This window comes from Triturus cristatus, chromosome 3_2 (genome assembly GCF_964204655.1).
Source record: "Triturus cristatus chromosome 3_2, aTriCri1.1, whole genome shotgun sequence".
Lineage (NCBI taxonomy): Eukaryota > Metazoa > Chordata > Amphibia > Caudata > Salamandridae > Triturus > Triturus cristatus.
Genome location: NC_140584.1, coordinates 1,066,961,345 through 1,066,977,279, shown reverse-complemented (window position 1 = coordinate 1,066,977,279; position 15,935 = coordinate 1,066,961,345). Strand labels below are relative to the sequence as shown.

Sequence of the window (15,935 nt, the reverse complement as noted above, 5' to 3'; positions counted from 1 at the left end):
CCCCCTTGTGGATTTTTGGTAGAATATAGAAATAGGGGGTCCTGGGTTCTTTCTTTATGTGGAAGCAGGCCTCCTTCCTACTCAACCAGCCTTGACTCTCTGCAGAGTCAACCAGACCCATGATGGTCTTCTTAAGACGTTCAGTTGGATTCCTGGGGATGGGTGTGTAATATTTCCTATTGCCCAGTTGTCTTAGGCACTCCGTGTCATAGTCTGTAGTTGCCATTATGACTGTGGCACCGCCCTTGTCGGCCTGTTTGATGGTGATGGTGGTGTCGTTGGCAAGTGCTTTAATTGCCAGCATCTCTTTTTTGGTGGTATTGTTATAGTGTTTATTTCTAGTCATAGTCTTCACATCTTTAACCCCTTCGCCGCGGCACGAATTTTGCCGCGGCGCTGGGGTGGTTTGGGGGGTTTGCGGCTCATGACAGAACCACTCCATCATGAGCCACGGACGCGCTGTGCTCATGACGGAGTGGTTCCGTCACGACTCCGCCCACTTGCATTGATCACCCGCACAGGCGGGGAATCAGTGCCGCGTGGGCAGAGTGGCCGCCAACGGCCGCAGCATGACGGAACCCCTCCGTCATGAGCACACGGCGCCCGTGGCTCATGACGGAGTGGTTCTGTCATGAGCAGGGAAGGAGTTAAGTACTGCTTGTTCATAAGTCAAAACTTCATTAGATACCATCCCACTATGGGGAGTGAAAGAGGAAGGGATGTGTAAACCTGAATCCTCATCAGAAGTATAGTCCTTGCCCTCAAAGAAAAATTTGAGGCGGATTTTGCAAAAGAATTGATGCATTTCGCAAGTTTGTGAAAAGAGATCTACTCGAGGAGTAGGAACAAATCCTAGTCCTTTCTGGAGGATGTCGTCTTCTGTCTTAGTTAGTTGTCTTGATGACAAGTTAACTACTAGGTTGGTTTTCTGCTGGTATGGCTCCTGGTCTCCATTCCCAGTTGGGGTGGTTCTTCCCTTTGTACTCTTTTCTCCTGTTGGGTGCCTCTTTTTCGCCCTCGCCCTCGCCCTCTGCCCCAACCTCTGCCTAAAAAAGGCTGGCTCATGCCCTGGGGTGCAAACTGGGGTGGATAATGAGGGCCGAACTATGGAGGGCCTTGAGGGTACAGTGGGTATTGCCAAAAAGAAGGTCCCAGGTAGAGCGGTGGTGGATAGGTATTATAACCTTGCCTGCCCCTCTTACCTCTGTATTGATTAGGTCCCATGCTTTCTGTACTGGAGTCGCTGTTATTGGATGAACTCCTCCTTGAGGAGTTTGTGCTGGTATCAGATAGGTAGTTGGTATTTGCTGGGACATAGTCAGCTTTAAGGTATGGGTATACCTTCTCTTTATCAAAACGTTTAATGTCCTTCTGTAGCTTCACAACTTTCTGCTTCATAAGATACTCTTTATGTTCAGCAATCTCATTGTTAAGTTCCGTAAGCTTAGATTTGAAAATGGGACCAGAATTGTTGTGTTTTAAGGCACTCTCAGCGGCTTGTATTCGAACAAGTAGTTCGTCAGCCAATCTTTTAGCCGTGTTTACAATTAAGATGAGAAGGTCTCTGGTACACTTCCAGGATATTTGTGACCATTCTATTTTGAATTGTCCATCTTCAGAGAAAATCCTGGGAAAGTTCTTTACTATAAGGCCATTGGGTGAAATATTGGCCCTGAAGTGCTCAGTCATAAGTGCACCATGTAAGGTGATCCTAATCCATTCTCTCCTCAAATCAGATAGCGATTGCCAATCTCCTGATTGACTTCCAGTCGCGATCTCGTTGTCGAAACCCAGAATAGAGGGGGTCTGGAGTATTTCTGCTGCATGGTCCTCACCATAACTCAAAGCCTGGCCTTCCATCAGTAGGCTGTTAGGGTTGAGTTTAGGGTGGTAAAATCGGTTCTCAATAGAGAGGTAACCCCTCAAATATAGTGGTGTGTTGAATAGAATATTCGGGGGATAGAACAGATCTCACCCACCAATAGGACGTCCCACGGGGTTAAGCCGTGCAGGAAGTGTAATACAAAAAGAGGGACAGGAGGGGCTTTTTCCACCCACAAAGGAATGGGAGGTCCAGCAGGAACGGAAGCCCCAGTTACAATGATTACAAAAAAGGTGTTCCTACTGTTCCTCAAAAGTAGAGTTGGTGAAGTCAAAGAGAAGGCTGGATCCAACTTAATTCACCATGTGTCCGTGGTTGGGAATCCATATGTTGGATTATGGTGCCCTCACACACCCTTTCAGGTGTCATGCTTCATGATATGGGCTGCTCCTCGTCGGGCCGGCGGTGCAATGCCCAACGGGCTCCCTTAAGAGGGGCACTTTGTCGGAGATCTTTTATCCAACTGCCGTATGATGAAGTGCGGGTGTGGAGCCTGGATAGTGTAGATAAGTGTTGGTGAGTTAAAACAAGGTTAAGAGTGCCTGGTGGAAATTAATTTTATTCTGGGGGCCTCCTACCCTGATTAAAAACGTGTAAACATGGCACTTATTTGAGTATAATGTCTCATGCCAGAGTTTCATGTGCTTATAGAAAGTGGGTCAACATGTTTCTCGCATAGAGTAAGTGTACTCGCGATTCGTCAGGACCTAGAACAAAAACTATCTACATCTAAAAAACTATTTGTGCTGAAGTTTCTGTCAAACTAAGTGCTATTTTCAAAACATAATACCTGTTTGAGTCAGTAACTACCTGTAATGAAAGAAGGTAGGTTAAAGAAACATACATAGGTATGTATTGTACAGAACAGTTGGAAAGGGAGCCTTCAGTGTGACTCACACTCTTATCTTGACTAAAAAGTGGTGATTACTGATGCGTCGCGAGATACATCAGCACTTAAAAACAAATAGTGGTGAATCCCCACGGTGAGCTAACGTGACTACTCACCTATGTAGAAATCCTATTAAAAAACAGCAGAAAATACACAGGTGTGACTCACCCTATTCAGTCATTGTCCAGTACTCGGTGGGCTGTACATGAGTGTGAACTCCTCAATGATTAGGACTGCACCAGAAAAGGTAACATAATTCAATAGTTCAATGTGATCTAACATATCATGTAAGACAATAAAAAGAACAGTAAAGCAATCTGTAAGGTCTCTGAAAAAGGACGGACCGGATGGTGTCAAGTAATCCTCATCATAGTAGACACATCCCTCTCTGTCTGAATACGGTGCCCCAGGGAGTGATCGAGGACTGAAAGTAAAACGATGTGGCCCAATCAGTAAGGTCTCTGAAAAAAGACGGACCGGATGGTATCAGGTAATCCTCATTATAGTAGATACATCCCTCTCTGTCTGAATAAGGTTGCCAAGGGAGTGATAGAGGACTGAAAGAAAATGATGTAGCCCATAGCAATGGTATATGACAGAACTCGTTTGTGAACTTGTGTCACTTGGAGTCATCATACTATATAGCTTATCCACTGATTTAAAATACCATATGGTCACTAGGAGTCATCATACTATATAGTTTGTCCAATGATTCAAAGTGCCATATGGTCGGGAATTGAGAGGTAAAGGTTTCGGCGCTACATAAATGTGTGTAGCCGTGTGAGCACCGTAACGTGTAATCGTATGCCCCACATGGCCTCATGTGTGATCGCAAAAGCAGATTGTATTCTGGTTGCGATCCGCATAGGCTGATCACCACGCACAAGGTCCGTAATAAAGGGAAGGGTTCATGAATTATTATCAGCTACGGGGCGGGCAGGGAACACTTTTTTTTAAAAACAAAACTTTATCGTTAAATTACTTAATCAATGGCGGTAACTGCTAATTTAATGCGTTCGCCATCGCAAGGATGGGATTTCCCTTCTGCCGTATGCCAAAAGTAATACACAAGTTGCTAAATCGGTTTGATCGGTTACTCACATTTTCTCTCTTCACGCAGCTCACTGTGACCTACCCACTCCACCGAGTCCGGGAGGTAGCGTGGAGAAAAGGAACAAAGGACTTATGCAGAAAGACATGTCATGTGACAAGGGGTGGAGTTCGTGGCCAAACCCATTGCTGATGCGAGTGTGCATGGCAGACATTTTGGAATGGGATTCGTAATGTATTGGCCCACAGAAATGGTTATAGATAGAACGATTTCCCAAATACCAAATCATCGCAATTGGAAAGGGGGATGCACGTCGTATGAAAAAAACGTAACGCAGGATTTTTTCAGGGAATTATGTCATATGACTGGCAGTGGAATATGTGACCAAGTCCATTGGTAATACAGGTGTGTATGGCAGACATCTTGGAGTGGAGTTCACGATATACTTGCTCACGGAATTAACTGTGTAGAGAGTGGTTATACAAAAACCATATCATAGCGATTTGAAAAGGAATCACTTCACATAGACAGTGGTTTATGTCAGTTACTCGGGCAATCCTAGATAAAAAGGCTAGAAGCCAACACAAGATCAATGTAGGGGTTGTAGGGAATACATGTCATGTATGTCGATGAGGAGTAGAAGGGGTTGGGCGCCACCAGTCCTTAGATGATCAGTATGACCAGTTTCGAACAATATTGATCACAGGACAAATTAGATCTTGATTGAACCCCAGGGGATTTCATCGTTAAGACCATTAGTATCAGAAGATAAGCGATGTATCCATCGCTGTTCTTTCGCGAAGAGACTCTGTTTAGTTATATTGGGATTCGCTTCTAGGATCAACCATTTAACAGAGTCTGGTGAGTGTTTATTTTCAAGGTAGTGGGTACATATTTTGGTGTTACTCTTGTTGCAGCGAAAATTGCTGCGGTGTTCCGTGATACGTAATTTGATAGGACGAGTTGTCATCCCTATATAGTAGAGATCGCAGGGGCAGGTTAAGAGATAGATACAGTTAGCCGTATTGCAGTTGGTGTGTGCTCTCATTTCCCAAGTAAAGGTAGTATTGAGTGTTCTGGTCTTGTGTGTGGATGTAAAGGCACATGCACTACATCCTCCACATGGATAGTGTCCCTTAACCGTAGATAACTGCCACAGTGTGCTCTGTAGGTTTTTTTCTTTTGGCTTAGGTCTGGTTTTGATAAGCATGTCTTTGATGTTTTTAGAGCGTCTATATGCAAAACGGGGTAGTTCAATGTTCATCGAGCCCGTGTTTAGTATATTCCAGTGCTTTTTCAACACTTTGTTCAACTGGTTAGATGCTGGTGTAAACGTGGTTATACAAGTCAGTACCTCAGGATTGTCTTTGATTTTATGTTCCAAAAGACCTTCTCTGTGATTATTCCGTGCTCGTTTTTTAGAAAGTATAATACTCCTCTGTGGGTATTGTCTCTCAATCAAATTTTGGGCAAGGATAGCCGATTCACTCTTGTATTCATCCAGCGTACTACAGTTCCTCCTAACTCTCAGAAATTGTCCGAAGGGCAAATTTTCTTAGAGAGATTTCGGATGGTGACTGTTGAAGTGAAGCAAACTATTGCGGTCAGTGGCTTTCCTATACATAGTGGTAGTGAGATTACCCTGTGTAATTTTGATGGTCAAATCCAAAAAAGCTATCTGGGAGGGGGAGACCGTGATAGTAAAATTGAGGTAAGGATTGAGATTGGTAATCCACCCAAAGAAGTTACCATAGCTGTCACAGTCTCCTGTCCAGAAAATCAGAATATCGTCAATGAAACGTTTCCATAGGCGAATGTGGTACGGTAAGGGTTGGTATCATTGAAGATGTGTTCTTCCTCAAAGGCTGCCATATAGAGGCAGGCCACACTGGGAGCGAAGGTACTTCCCATGGAAGTACCTTGCTTCTGATGGTACAGTTGACCCTTGAACTCCAAAAAGTTCTCGGTCAGTGCTAGTGTGACGCACTCCATGATGAATGAGGGTGGGGTAAGTGACCCCCGAGAGATGTATTCAATACTTCCTCAATCCCTTCTAGAGTAGCCCTCTGTGGGATGTTAGTGTAGAGGGCTTCAACATCTAGAGTGATGAGGAAGTTGATTTCATTGGTGTTTTGGAACTGGTCCAGTAGGCGTAGTATATCCGTGGTGTCTTGGATGTACGATGGTATGAGTTTTACTAGTGGTTGGAGGAAGTGATCACAAAATTGTGATAGGGGTTCAAGAACGGAGTCAATACCCGACACTATCGGGCGCCCTGGAACTGGTGTGACCCCCTTGTGGATTTTTGGTAGAATATAGAAATAGGGGGTCCTGGGTTCTTTCTTTATGTGGAAGCAGGCCTCCTTCCTACTCAACCAGCCTTGACTCTCTGCAGAGTCAACCAGACCCATGATGGTCTTCTTAAGACGTTCAGTTGGATTCCTGGGGATGGGTGTGTAATATTTCCTATTGCCCAGTTGTCTTAGGCACTCCGTGTCATAGTCTGTAGTTGCCATTATGACTGTGGCACCGCCCTTGTCGGCCTGTTTGATGGTGATGGTGGTGTCGTTGGCAAGTGCTTTAATTGCCAGCATCTCTTTTTTGGTGGTATTGTTATAGTGTTTATTTCTAGTCATAGTCTTCACATCTTTAACCCCTTTGCCGCGGCACGAATTTTGCCGCGGCGCTGGGGTGGTTTGGGGGGTTTGCGGCTCATGACAGAACCACTCCGTCATGAGCCACGGACGCGCTGTGCTCATGACGGAGTGGTTCCGTCACGACTCCGCCCACTTGCATTGATCACCCGCACAGGCGGGGAATCAGTGCCGCGTGGGCAGAGTGGCCGCCAACGGCCGCAGCATGACGGAACCCCTCCGTCATGAGCACACGGCGCCCGTGGCTCATGACGGAGTGGTTCTGTCATGAGCAGGGAAGGAGTTAAGTACTGCTTGTTCATAAGTCAAAACTTCATTAGATACCATCCCACTATGGGGAGTGAAAGAGGAAGGGATGTGTAAACCTGAATCCTCATCAGAAGTATAGTCCTTGCCCTCAAAGAAAAATTTGAGGCGGATTTTGCGAAAGAATTGATGCATTTCGCAAGTTTGTGAAAAGAGATCTACTCGAGGAGTAGGAACAAATCCTAGTCCTTTCTGGAGGATGTCGTCTTCTGTCTTAGTTAGTTGTCTTGATGACAAGTTAACTACTAGGTTGGTTTTCTGCTGGTATGGCTCCTGGTCTCCATTCCCAGTTGGGGTGGTTCTTCCCTTTGTACTCTTTTCTCCTGTTGGGTGCCTCTTTTTCGCCCTCGCCCTCGCCCTCTGCCCCAACCTCTGCCTAAAAAAGGCTGGCTCATGCCCTGGGGTGCAAACTGGGGTGGATAATGAGGGCCGAACTATGGAGGGCCTTGAGGGTACAGTGGGTATTGCCAAAAAGAAGGTCCCTGGTAGAGCGGTGGTGGATAGGTATTATAACCTTGCCTGCCCCTCTTACCTCTGTATTGATTAGGTCCCATGCTTTCTGTACTGGAGTCGCTGTTATTGGATGAACTCCTCCTTGAGGAGTTTGTGCTGGTATCAGATAGGTAGTTGGTATTTGCTGGGACATAGTCAGCTTTAAGGTATGGGTATACCTTCTCTTTATCAAAACGTTTAATGTCCTTCTGTAGCTTCACAACTTTCTGCTTCATAAGATACTCTTTATGTTCAGCAATCTCATTGTTAAGTTCCGTAAGCTTAGATTTGAAAATGGGACCAGAATTGTTGTGTTTTAAGGCACTCTCAGCGGCTTGTATTCGAACAAGTAGTTCGTCAGCCAATCTTTTAGCCGTGTTTACAATTAAGATGAGAAGGTCTCTGGTACACTTCCAGGATATTTGTGACCATTCTATTTTGAATTGTCCATCTTCAGAGAAAATCCTGGGAAAGTTCTTTACTATAAGGCCATTGGGTGAAATATTGGCCCTGAAGTGCTCAGTCATAAGTGCACCATGTAAGGTGATCCTAATCCATTCTCTCCTCAAATCAGATAGCGATTGCCAATCTCCTGATTGACTTCCAGTCGCGATCTCGTTGTCGAAACCCAGAATAGAGGGGGTCTGGAGTATTTCTGCTGCATGGTCCTCACCATAACTCAAAGCCTGGCCTTCCATCAGTAGGCTGTTAGGGTTGAGTTTAGGGTGGTAAAATCGGTTCTCAATAGAGAGGTAACCCCTCAAATATAGTGGTGTGTTGAATAGAATATTCGGGGGATAGAACAGATCTCACCCACCAATAGGACGTCCCACGGGGTTAAGCCGTGCAGGAAGTGTAATACAAAAAGAGGGACAGGAGGGGCTTTTTCCACCCACAAAGGAATGGGAGGTCCAGCAGGAACGGAAGCCCCAGTTACAATGATTACAAAAAAGGTGTTCCTACTGTTCCTCAAAAGTAGAGTTGGTGAAGTCAAAGAGAAGGCTGGATCCAACTTAATTCACCATGTGTCCGTGGTTGGGAATCCATATGTTGGATTATGGTGCCCTCACACACCCTTTCAGGTGTCATGCTTCATGATATGGGCTGCTCCTCGTCGGGCCCGCGGTGCAATGCCCAACGGGCTCCCTTAAGAGGGGCACTTTGTCGGAGATCTTTTATCCAACTGCCGTATGATGAAGTGTGGGTGTGGAGCCTGGATAGTGTAGATAAGTGTTGGTGAGTTAAAACAAGGTTAAGAGTGCCTGGTGGAAATTAATTTTATTCTGGGGGCCTCCTACCCTGATTAAAAACGTGTAAACATGGCACTTATTTGAGTATAATGTCTCATGCCAGAGTTTCATGTGCTTATAGAAAGTGGGTCAACATGTTTCTCGCATAGAGTAAGTGTACTCGTGATTCGTCAGGACCTAGAACAAAAACTATCTACATCTAAAAAACTATTTGTGCTGAAGTTTCTGTCAAACTAAGTGCTATTTTCAAAACATAATACCTGTTTGAGTCAGTAACTACCTGTAATGAAAGAAGGTAGGTTAAAGAAACATACATAGGTATGTATTGTACAGAACAGTTGGAAAGGGAGCCTTCAGTGTGACTCACACTCTTATCTTGACTAAAAAGTGGTGATTACTGATGCGTCGCGAGATACATCAGCACTTAAAAACAAATAGTGGTGAATCCCCACGGTGAGCTAACGTGACTACTCACCTATGTAGAAATCCTATTAAAAAACAGCAGAAAATACACAGGTGTGACTCACCCTATTCAGTCATTGTCCAGTACTCGGTGGGCTGTACATGAGTGTGAACTCCTCAATGATTAGGACTGCACCAGAAAAGGTAACATAATTCAATAGTTCAATGTGATCTAACATATCATGTAAGACAATAAAAAGAACAGTAAAGCAATCTGTAAGGTCTCTGAAAAAGGACGGACCGGATGGTGTCAAGTAATCCTCATCATAGTAGACACATCCCTCTCTGTCTGAATACGGTGCCCCAGGGAGTGATCGAGGACTGAAAGTAAAACGATGTGGCCCAATCAGTAAGGTCTCTGAAAAAAGACGGACCGGATGGTATCAGGTAATCCTCATCATAGTAGATACATCCCTCTCTGTCTGAATAAGGTTGCCAAGGGAGTGATAGAGGACTGAAAGAAAATGATGTAGCCCATAGCAATGGTATATGACAGAACTCGTTTGTGAACTTGTGTCACTTGGAGTCATCATACTATATAGCTTATCCACTGATTTAAAATACCATATGGTCACTAGGAGTCATCATACTATATAGTTTGTCCAATGATTCAAAGTGCCATATGGTCGGGAATTGAGAGGTAAAGGTTTCGGCGCTACATAAATGTGTGTAGCCGTGTGAGCACCGTAACGTGTAATCGTATGCCCCACATGGCCTCATGTGTGATCGCAAAAGCAGATTGTATTCTGGTTGTGATCCGCATAGGCTGATCACCACGCACAAGGTCCGTAATAAAGGGAAGGGTTCATGAATTATTATCAGCTACGGGGCGGGCAGGGAACACTTTTTTTTAAAAACAAAACTTTATCGTTAAATTACTTAATCAATGGCGGTAACTGCTAATTTAATGCGTTCGCCATCGCAAGGATGGGATTTCCCTTCTGCCGTATGCCAAAAGTAATACACAAGTTGCTAAATCGGTTTGATCGGTTACTCACATTTTCTCTCTTCACGCAGCTCACTGTGACCTACCCACTCCACCGAGTCCGGGAGGTAGCGTGGAGAAAAGGAACAAAGGACTTATGCAGAAAGACATGTCATGTGACAAGGGGTGGAGTTCGTGGCCAAACCCATTGCTGATGCGAGTGTGCATGGCAGACATTTTGGAATGGGATTCGTAATGTATTGGCCCACAGAAATGGTTATAGATAGAACGATTTCCCAAATACCAAATCATCGCAATTGGAAAGGGGGATGCACGTCGTATGAAAAAAACGTAACGCAGGATTTTTTCAGGGAATTATGTCATATGACTGGCAGTGGAATATGTGACCAAGTCCATTGTTAATACAGGTGTGTATGGCAGACATCTTGGAGTGGAGTTCACGATATACTTGCTCACGGAATTAACTGTGTAGAGAGTGGTTATACAAAAACCATATCATAGCGATTTGAAAAGGAATCACTTCACATAGACAGTGGTTTATGTCAGTTACTCGGGCAATCCTAGATAAAAAGGCTAGAAGCCAACACAAGATCAATGTAGGGGTTGTAGGGAATACATGTCATGTATGTCGATGAGGAGTAGAAGGGGTTGGGCGCCACCAGTCCTTAGATGATCAGTATGACCAGTTTCGAACAATATTGATCACAGGACAAATTAGATCTTGATTGAACCCCAGGGGATTTCATCGTTAAGACCATTAGTATCAGAAGATAAGCGATGTATCCATCGCTGTTCTTTCGCGAAGAGACTCTGTTTAGTTATATTGGGATTCGCTTCTAGGATCAACCATTTAACAGAGTCTGGTGAGTGTTTATTTTCAAGGTAGTGGGTACATATTTTGGTGTTACTCTTGTTGCAGCGAAAATTGCTGCGGTGTTCCGTGATACGTAATTTGATAGGACGAGTTGTCATCCCTATATAGTAGAGATCGCAGGGGCAGGTTAAGAGATAGATACAGTTAGCCGTATTGCAGTTGGTGTGTGCTCTCATTTCCCAAGTAAAGGTAGTATTGAGTGTTCTGGTCTTGTGTGTGGATGTAAAGGCACATGCACTACATCCTCCACATGGATAGTGTCCCTTAACCGTAGATAACTGCCACAGTGTGCTCTGTAGGTTTTTTTCTTTTGGTTTAGGTCTGGTTTTGATAAGCATGTCTTTGATGTTTTTAGAGCGTCTATATGCAAAACGGGGTAGTTCAATGTTCATTGAGCCCGTGTTTAGTATATTCCAGTGCTTTTTGCAACACTTTGGTCAACTGGTTAGATGCTGGTGTAAACGTGGTTATACAAGTCAGTACCTCAGGATTGTCTTTGATTTTATGTTCCAAAAGACCTTCTCTGTGAATATTCCGTGCTCGTTTTTTAGAAAGTATAATACTCCTCTGTGGGTGTTGTCTCTCAATCAAATTTTGGGCAAGGATAGCTGATTCACTCTTGTATTCATCCAGAGTACTACAGTTCCTCCTAACTCTCAGAAATTGTCCAGGCCCCACACCCGCACTTCACCATACGGCAGTTGGATAAAAGATCTCCGTCAAAGTGCCCCTTTTAAGGGAGCCCGTTGGGCATTGCACCGCCGGCCCGACGAGGAACAGCCCATATGATGAAGCATGACCCCTGAAAGGGTGTGTGAGGACACCATAATCCAACATATGAATTCCCAACCATGGACACATGGTGAATTAAGTTGGATCCAGCCTTCTCTTTGACTTCACCAACTCTACTTTTGAGGAACAGTAGGAACACCTTTTTTGTAATCCTTTTGTAGAATCCCTTTTACCTGCACACCATAAATTTTGCGGGTGTTCCTCATGCATTACCCCTTTAAAATGGATTTTCTCTTACCATTGACAGTAAGTCTCTGTATCCAGGGTAAGAATTGATAAAGAAATGTTTGTGAATGCTTGCAACCTTCAAGGCATTTCGACCACTTCCCCCACCCCACCTCTGTTTACAGGTGTACACTAACGAAATTATTCATATGAGTAAGAAGGGTTCCACATAATAACTCCTTTTTTGATTTTACATGCACTAATAGCCTTGTGTGCAACTGTTCTGTTAAAATACACATTTTAGATCTGAAATTATAGCTACTCACCGATTTGTTGCTATTTTGAGCTCTAAAAGTTCCGCCACGTCCCCTGAGCAGAGAGTACTGATGTGTTCCTGCATGACTGCAGTTTTTCCACACCCTGCTTCTCCCACGAGGATGACTGGCCAACCAGCAACAGACAGAAGATTTGATAGAAATAACGTTTGCTGAAAAATAAACCATTGTCTTATTTTTTAAATACTCTTCATTGGTCGTTTGGAACAAACATCTGACAACTTATACCTTAAACATTTAGAGGGTCGTAGAATGGGACCACCCGCCATTGGTGCGGGGGGCCCGTAGGTGAAATTAGGATGCGCCAGCCACACTGGCGGGCGCATCCTGCATTCCTGACATAGCGGCGGGCGGTGCTCTCAGCACCGCCCGCCGCAATGCCAAGAAGGCATGTTGTGCACTTCCATGCACAACATGGCAGGCACTGCGCGGTGCCTTCCAAGTTGTTCATGGAACTGCAGGGGGGTACCATAGGTACCCCCAATGTGCACCCAACACCCCCCAGAATCCCAGGGGGCCCGCTACGGGCCCCCAATGTCAAACAGCGCCTGCCTTTCTGTGGCGGCGTTGCCGCCACGGAAAGGCAGGTCCCCGCCTGCATTGTAATATGGATGGCGGTGTCTACCAGACACCGCCACCATATAAAATGCTTTTCCGCCCGGTAGGCAATCGGGCGGATTGCCTACCGGCGGAAAACCGGCAGACGGTCTTCCCGTCCGCCGGGGTCCCCCCCGCCATGGTAATGTGGTGGGGGGAATTTGAAAGCGGGCGGTGATTTTTAGCGGGCGGATCGGCTCCGCCATATGGGCGGTGGCGATCCGCCCGCTATACTAATGACCCCCTTAGTGTGTAATTAAGTTAAGGTTCAAGGCATGTATATTCCACTGTCTATAATCCATTTCTCTTCACCATATACTCCTGGATAATATTACTAAGGGCTTACCTCTGCGTGCATAGTCCGGACAAAAGCCTCGGATGGTATCCCTTGCCCATGGGGAATGGAATACGGCGAGATATTTTCATTCCATTTCATAAACTGGTGGGTCTCACTGTCCACATAATAGTCCCAGATCTGCGGAAGATGAGAACACGTGAACTGAAGAGAACTAGAGAATACATTGAATCCTGCTTCAGTGGGTGCGAAAGATACTGTAGAGTGGGATTTAACATCTTAATAAATTATATAACATAAGGAGTGTATCCCCCAACCGTGATACATCATGGTGATGCATGTTCCTCCAGCAGGTTGATGCCAATATGGCACATGGGAGCCAGGAATCCTTGTATAAAAGACTGTCTTTAGTTTACTTAATGCAGGCTACTTGTGACACACTTAGTCACCTATAATAAAGAAATGAAACCCACCCTTGTAAGTACTTTCAGACTCTTTCACAGGACATGGGGGCTCATATTACTACAGTTAGGAGGCCCAAAATTGTCATAATTGCACACAAGGGATTCTTTCTTTTCTTAATCCTTATTTCCTAAACCATATGGTCATAGAATCCACAGTAAGTGATGTCGCATGTAGATCTTTCCTCTCATACCCAGCTTCTATAATGGGCTTACTATGAATCTCCAAAATCAGATTTTGTTAAATACTGGATGTTTCTCCTCTATGATCTTAAAGTCGATAACTTACTTATCACCGAAAACAAGGACCTAGAAGCTAAATTTGATGAGATATGTGTAACCATATCTTCTGTGTTGCACATAAAATATGTATTTTAATTAAATAAACCATCAGAATAGTTAGAAAAAAATAAAAGCTTAAGTTTTTTACCTCACCATCCCCTGGAAATACACAGTGATTCCTGAAATGCTTTCTCCACCACCGACTGAAGATAGTTTTCTGTTGGGATTCTAAACTTCCTCCAAAAGCCCATATGCAAGAAAATAGAAAATATTTCTTCGTATCCTCAGGCAAAATCTCTGGAACAGTAAGTGATAAGGCCTAGAGGAAAAATTGCAAATTTGTTTACAGAGCCATTCTTCGTTTAATGGAAGAACATAATTGTGTTGATGAGTATCAGTCATCATTACTTACTTCCCAAACAAAGGCTTATCTGGGGTTTGCTACCTGCAGATAGAGCTACTTTAGTTTGTTAGAACAGAAAGATTAGTATCAAGGGAACGTTGAGTTGTCAGCCTGTTGTGCTTTACGGTGCCCTACGTGTCACTTTGAATGCCTCCACCGTTAAAGTATATATTAGTACACTGGTGCAACTAACTGAATATCACCACCATTCAGTTTCTAGAAATATGTGGGAGACAATGAGATCCACCTCATCTTGGAAAACAGAGCCGGAAAACAAATTGAACATCACTGAAAAGTTAACTGACATCTACCACTGGATGAGCAAAGGTGCCTCTGCCACAGTGCCACCAAAACTTGAAATCTCTTTGTGGCTGGAACAAAAACAGCACAAGTTCCCTTTCACATCGACACCAACTGTAATTAAATGCACAACACAGTCCAAAATTTGAGAAATGTACAAGAACCAACAATGAACCCACATGTACATGCTGTTGTAAAGTGAACCAACCTCTTCCTATCACTGATCTCCAAGGTTGCGTCAAGGCTTCAAACACAGCTTTAGACAGATGTGATCACATTGTTAGTTATGTCACTGCTACATTACAACAAAGTGTTCTGCTTGAGGTTACCCAAAGACTCAGACTAGAATGTAAACCACGGTTAATCCTCAAGTGCAAGAACTAATTCCTTGTGGGACCTAAGATCAAGTTTACATTTCTATGCAATGCACACAAAACATTCTGGAACATTGTACAAGTCACACATATGAATCAGCCAACATTTTTGAGGACTGACAAAAACAAACCAGAAATGGGTACATCTCAAATGCATCTTAAGGCAAAGATTTATAATTTGAGAATTGCAACTTTTTCAAATGTCATAGATGTTTAAAAAAGAATTGCATGTGGTCGCTACAGCTTTTCCTTGCAAACCTTAATAGAAAGGCTATCAACCACCACAGTAAAATCAAATTCCAAGTCAAAAGCTTAACTATTTCCGCACTTTGCTTTGGTAGGCAGCACACTAGTCAGGGCTAGTAAAGAGCCAGCTCACTTCCAAGGCCAAAGAACACGACATAAAGCGACAAGGGACATGATATGCAAGGAGACAATGGTGGAAAGGAACAAATAAAACCTGAGTTGGGCAGGTATGAAGAGCACATGAATGAGGAAGTATGCTGAAATAGTGCTGCGCGATTTGAAAAATAAAAGAGCTGGTGCATGAATGGGAGAGAAGACATGCAGTACATTTATTGCAAGATCCTAAATGGGAGGAAAAACATGAAAAAAATAAGCATTGGCAAAGTAAATAGGTTTTGACTTTAAAAGGCCAGGCCCATGGCTTCAACAAAGCTTGCTGTTAATTGCCCATATGTACATATATCACAATACATGTATATGCGACACATGCACACATCCAGGACGCATGTATGCACGCATGGACATCAATGTTGCAATGGTTTTTCAATAAATGAAAACCTATTCCAAGAGATCCACTTATGTGCACATACGCATGCATGTAACACATGCATCGTGACTCGTTTATATGCCTTTATGCCTTATCTGCCGTTTAAATTCTGCTGTGCATTAGAGAGCAAAACATTTGAAAAATGTGTACTTACTTTTCAATATCCTATTCTAAACTCTAAGAAAATTGGCAGTGAAGCTGCTGGTGGCATGTTTATGTTTATGTTTATGAAATTTATAAAGCGCACAAATACCCATGGGTGTCTCGGCGCTAAGAACGACAGCATGAAACCTAGTCCAAGGACTTATTGTGCAAATAGCCACGTTTTGGTC

At 43.9% G+C, this 15,935-nt stretch overlaps 1 protein-coding gene across 1 annotated transcript in view; it reads right to left on the bottom strand.

Moving 5' to 3' along the window:
• LOC146859134 (uncharacterized) overlaps nucleotides 1–15,935 on the bottom strand; it is a 2,052,335-nt gene that overhangs the window by 1,284,121 nt on the left and 752,279 nt on the right. Inside the window, exons 58-60 of the mRNA XM_085649806.1 lie at nucleotides 13,882–14,052; nucleotides 13,042–13,170; nucleotides 12,090–12,250 (exon numbers count right to left, since the gene is read on the bottom strand). Coding sequence (XP_085505932.1) covers nucleotides 12,090–12,250; nucleotides 13,042–13,170; nucleotides 13,882–14,052 — 461 coding nt within the window. The remainder of the gene's footprint in view (nucleotides 1–12,089; nucleotides 12,251–13,041; nucleotides 13,171–13,881; nucleotides 14,053–15,935) is intronic.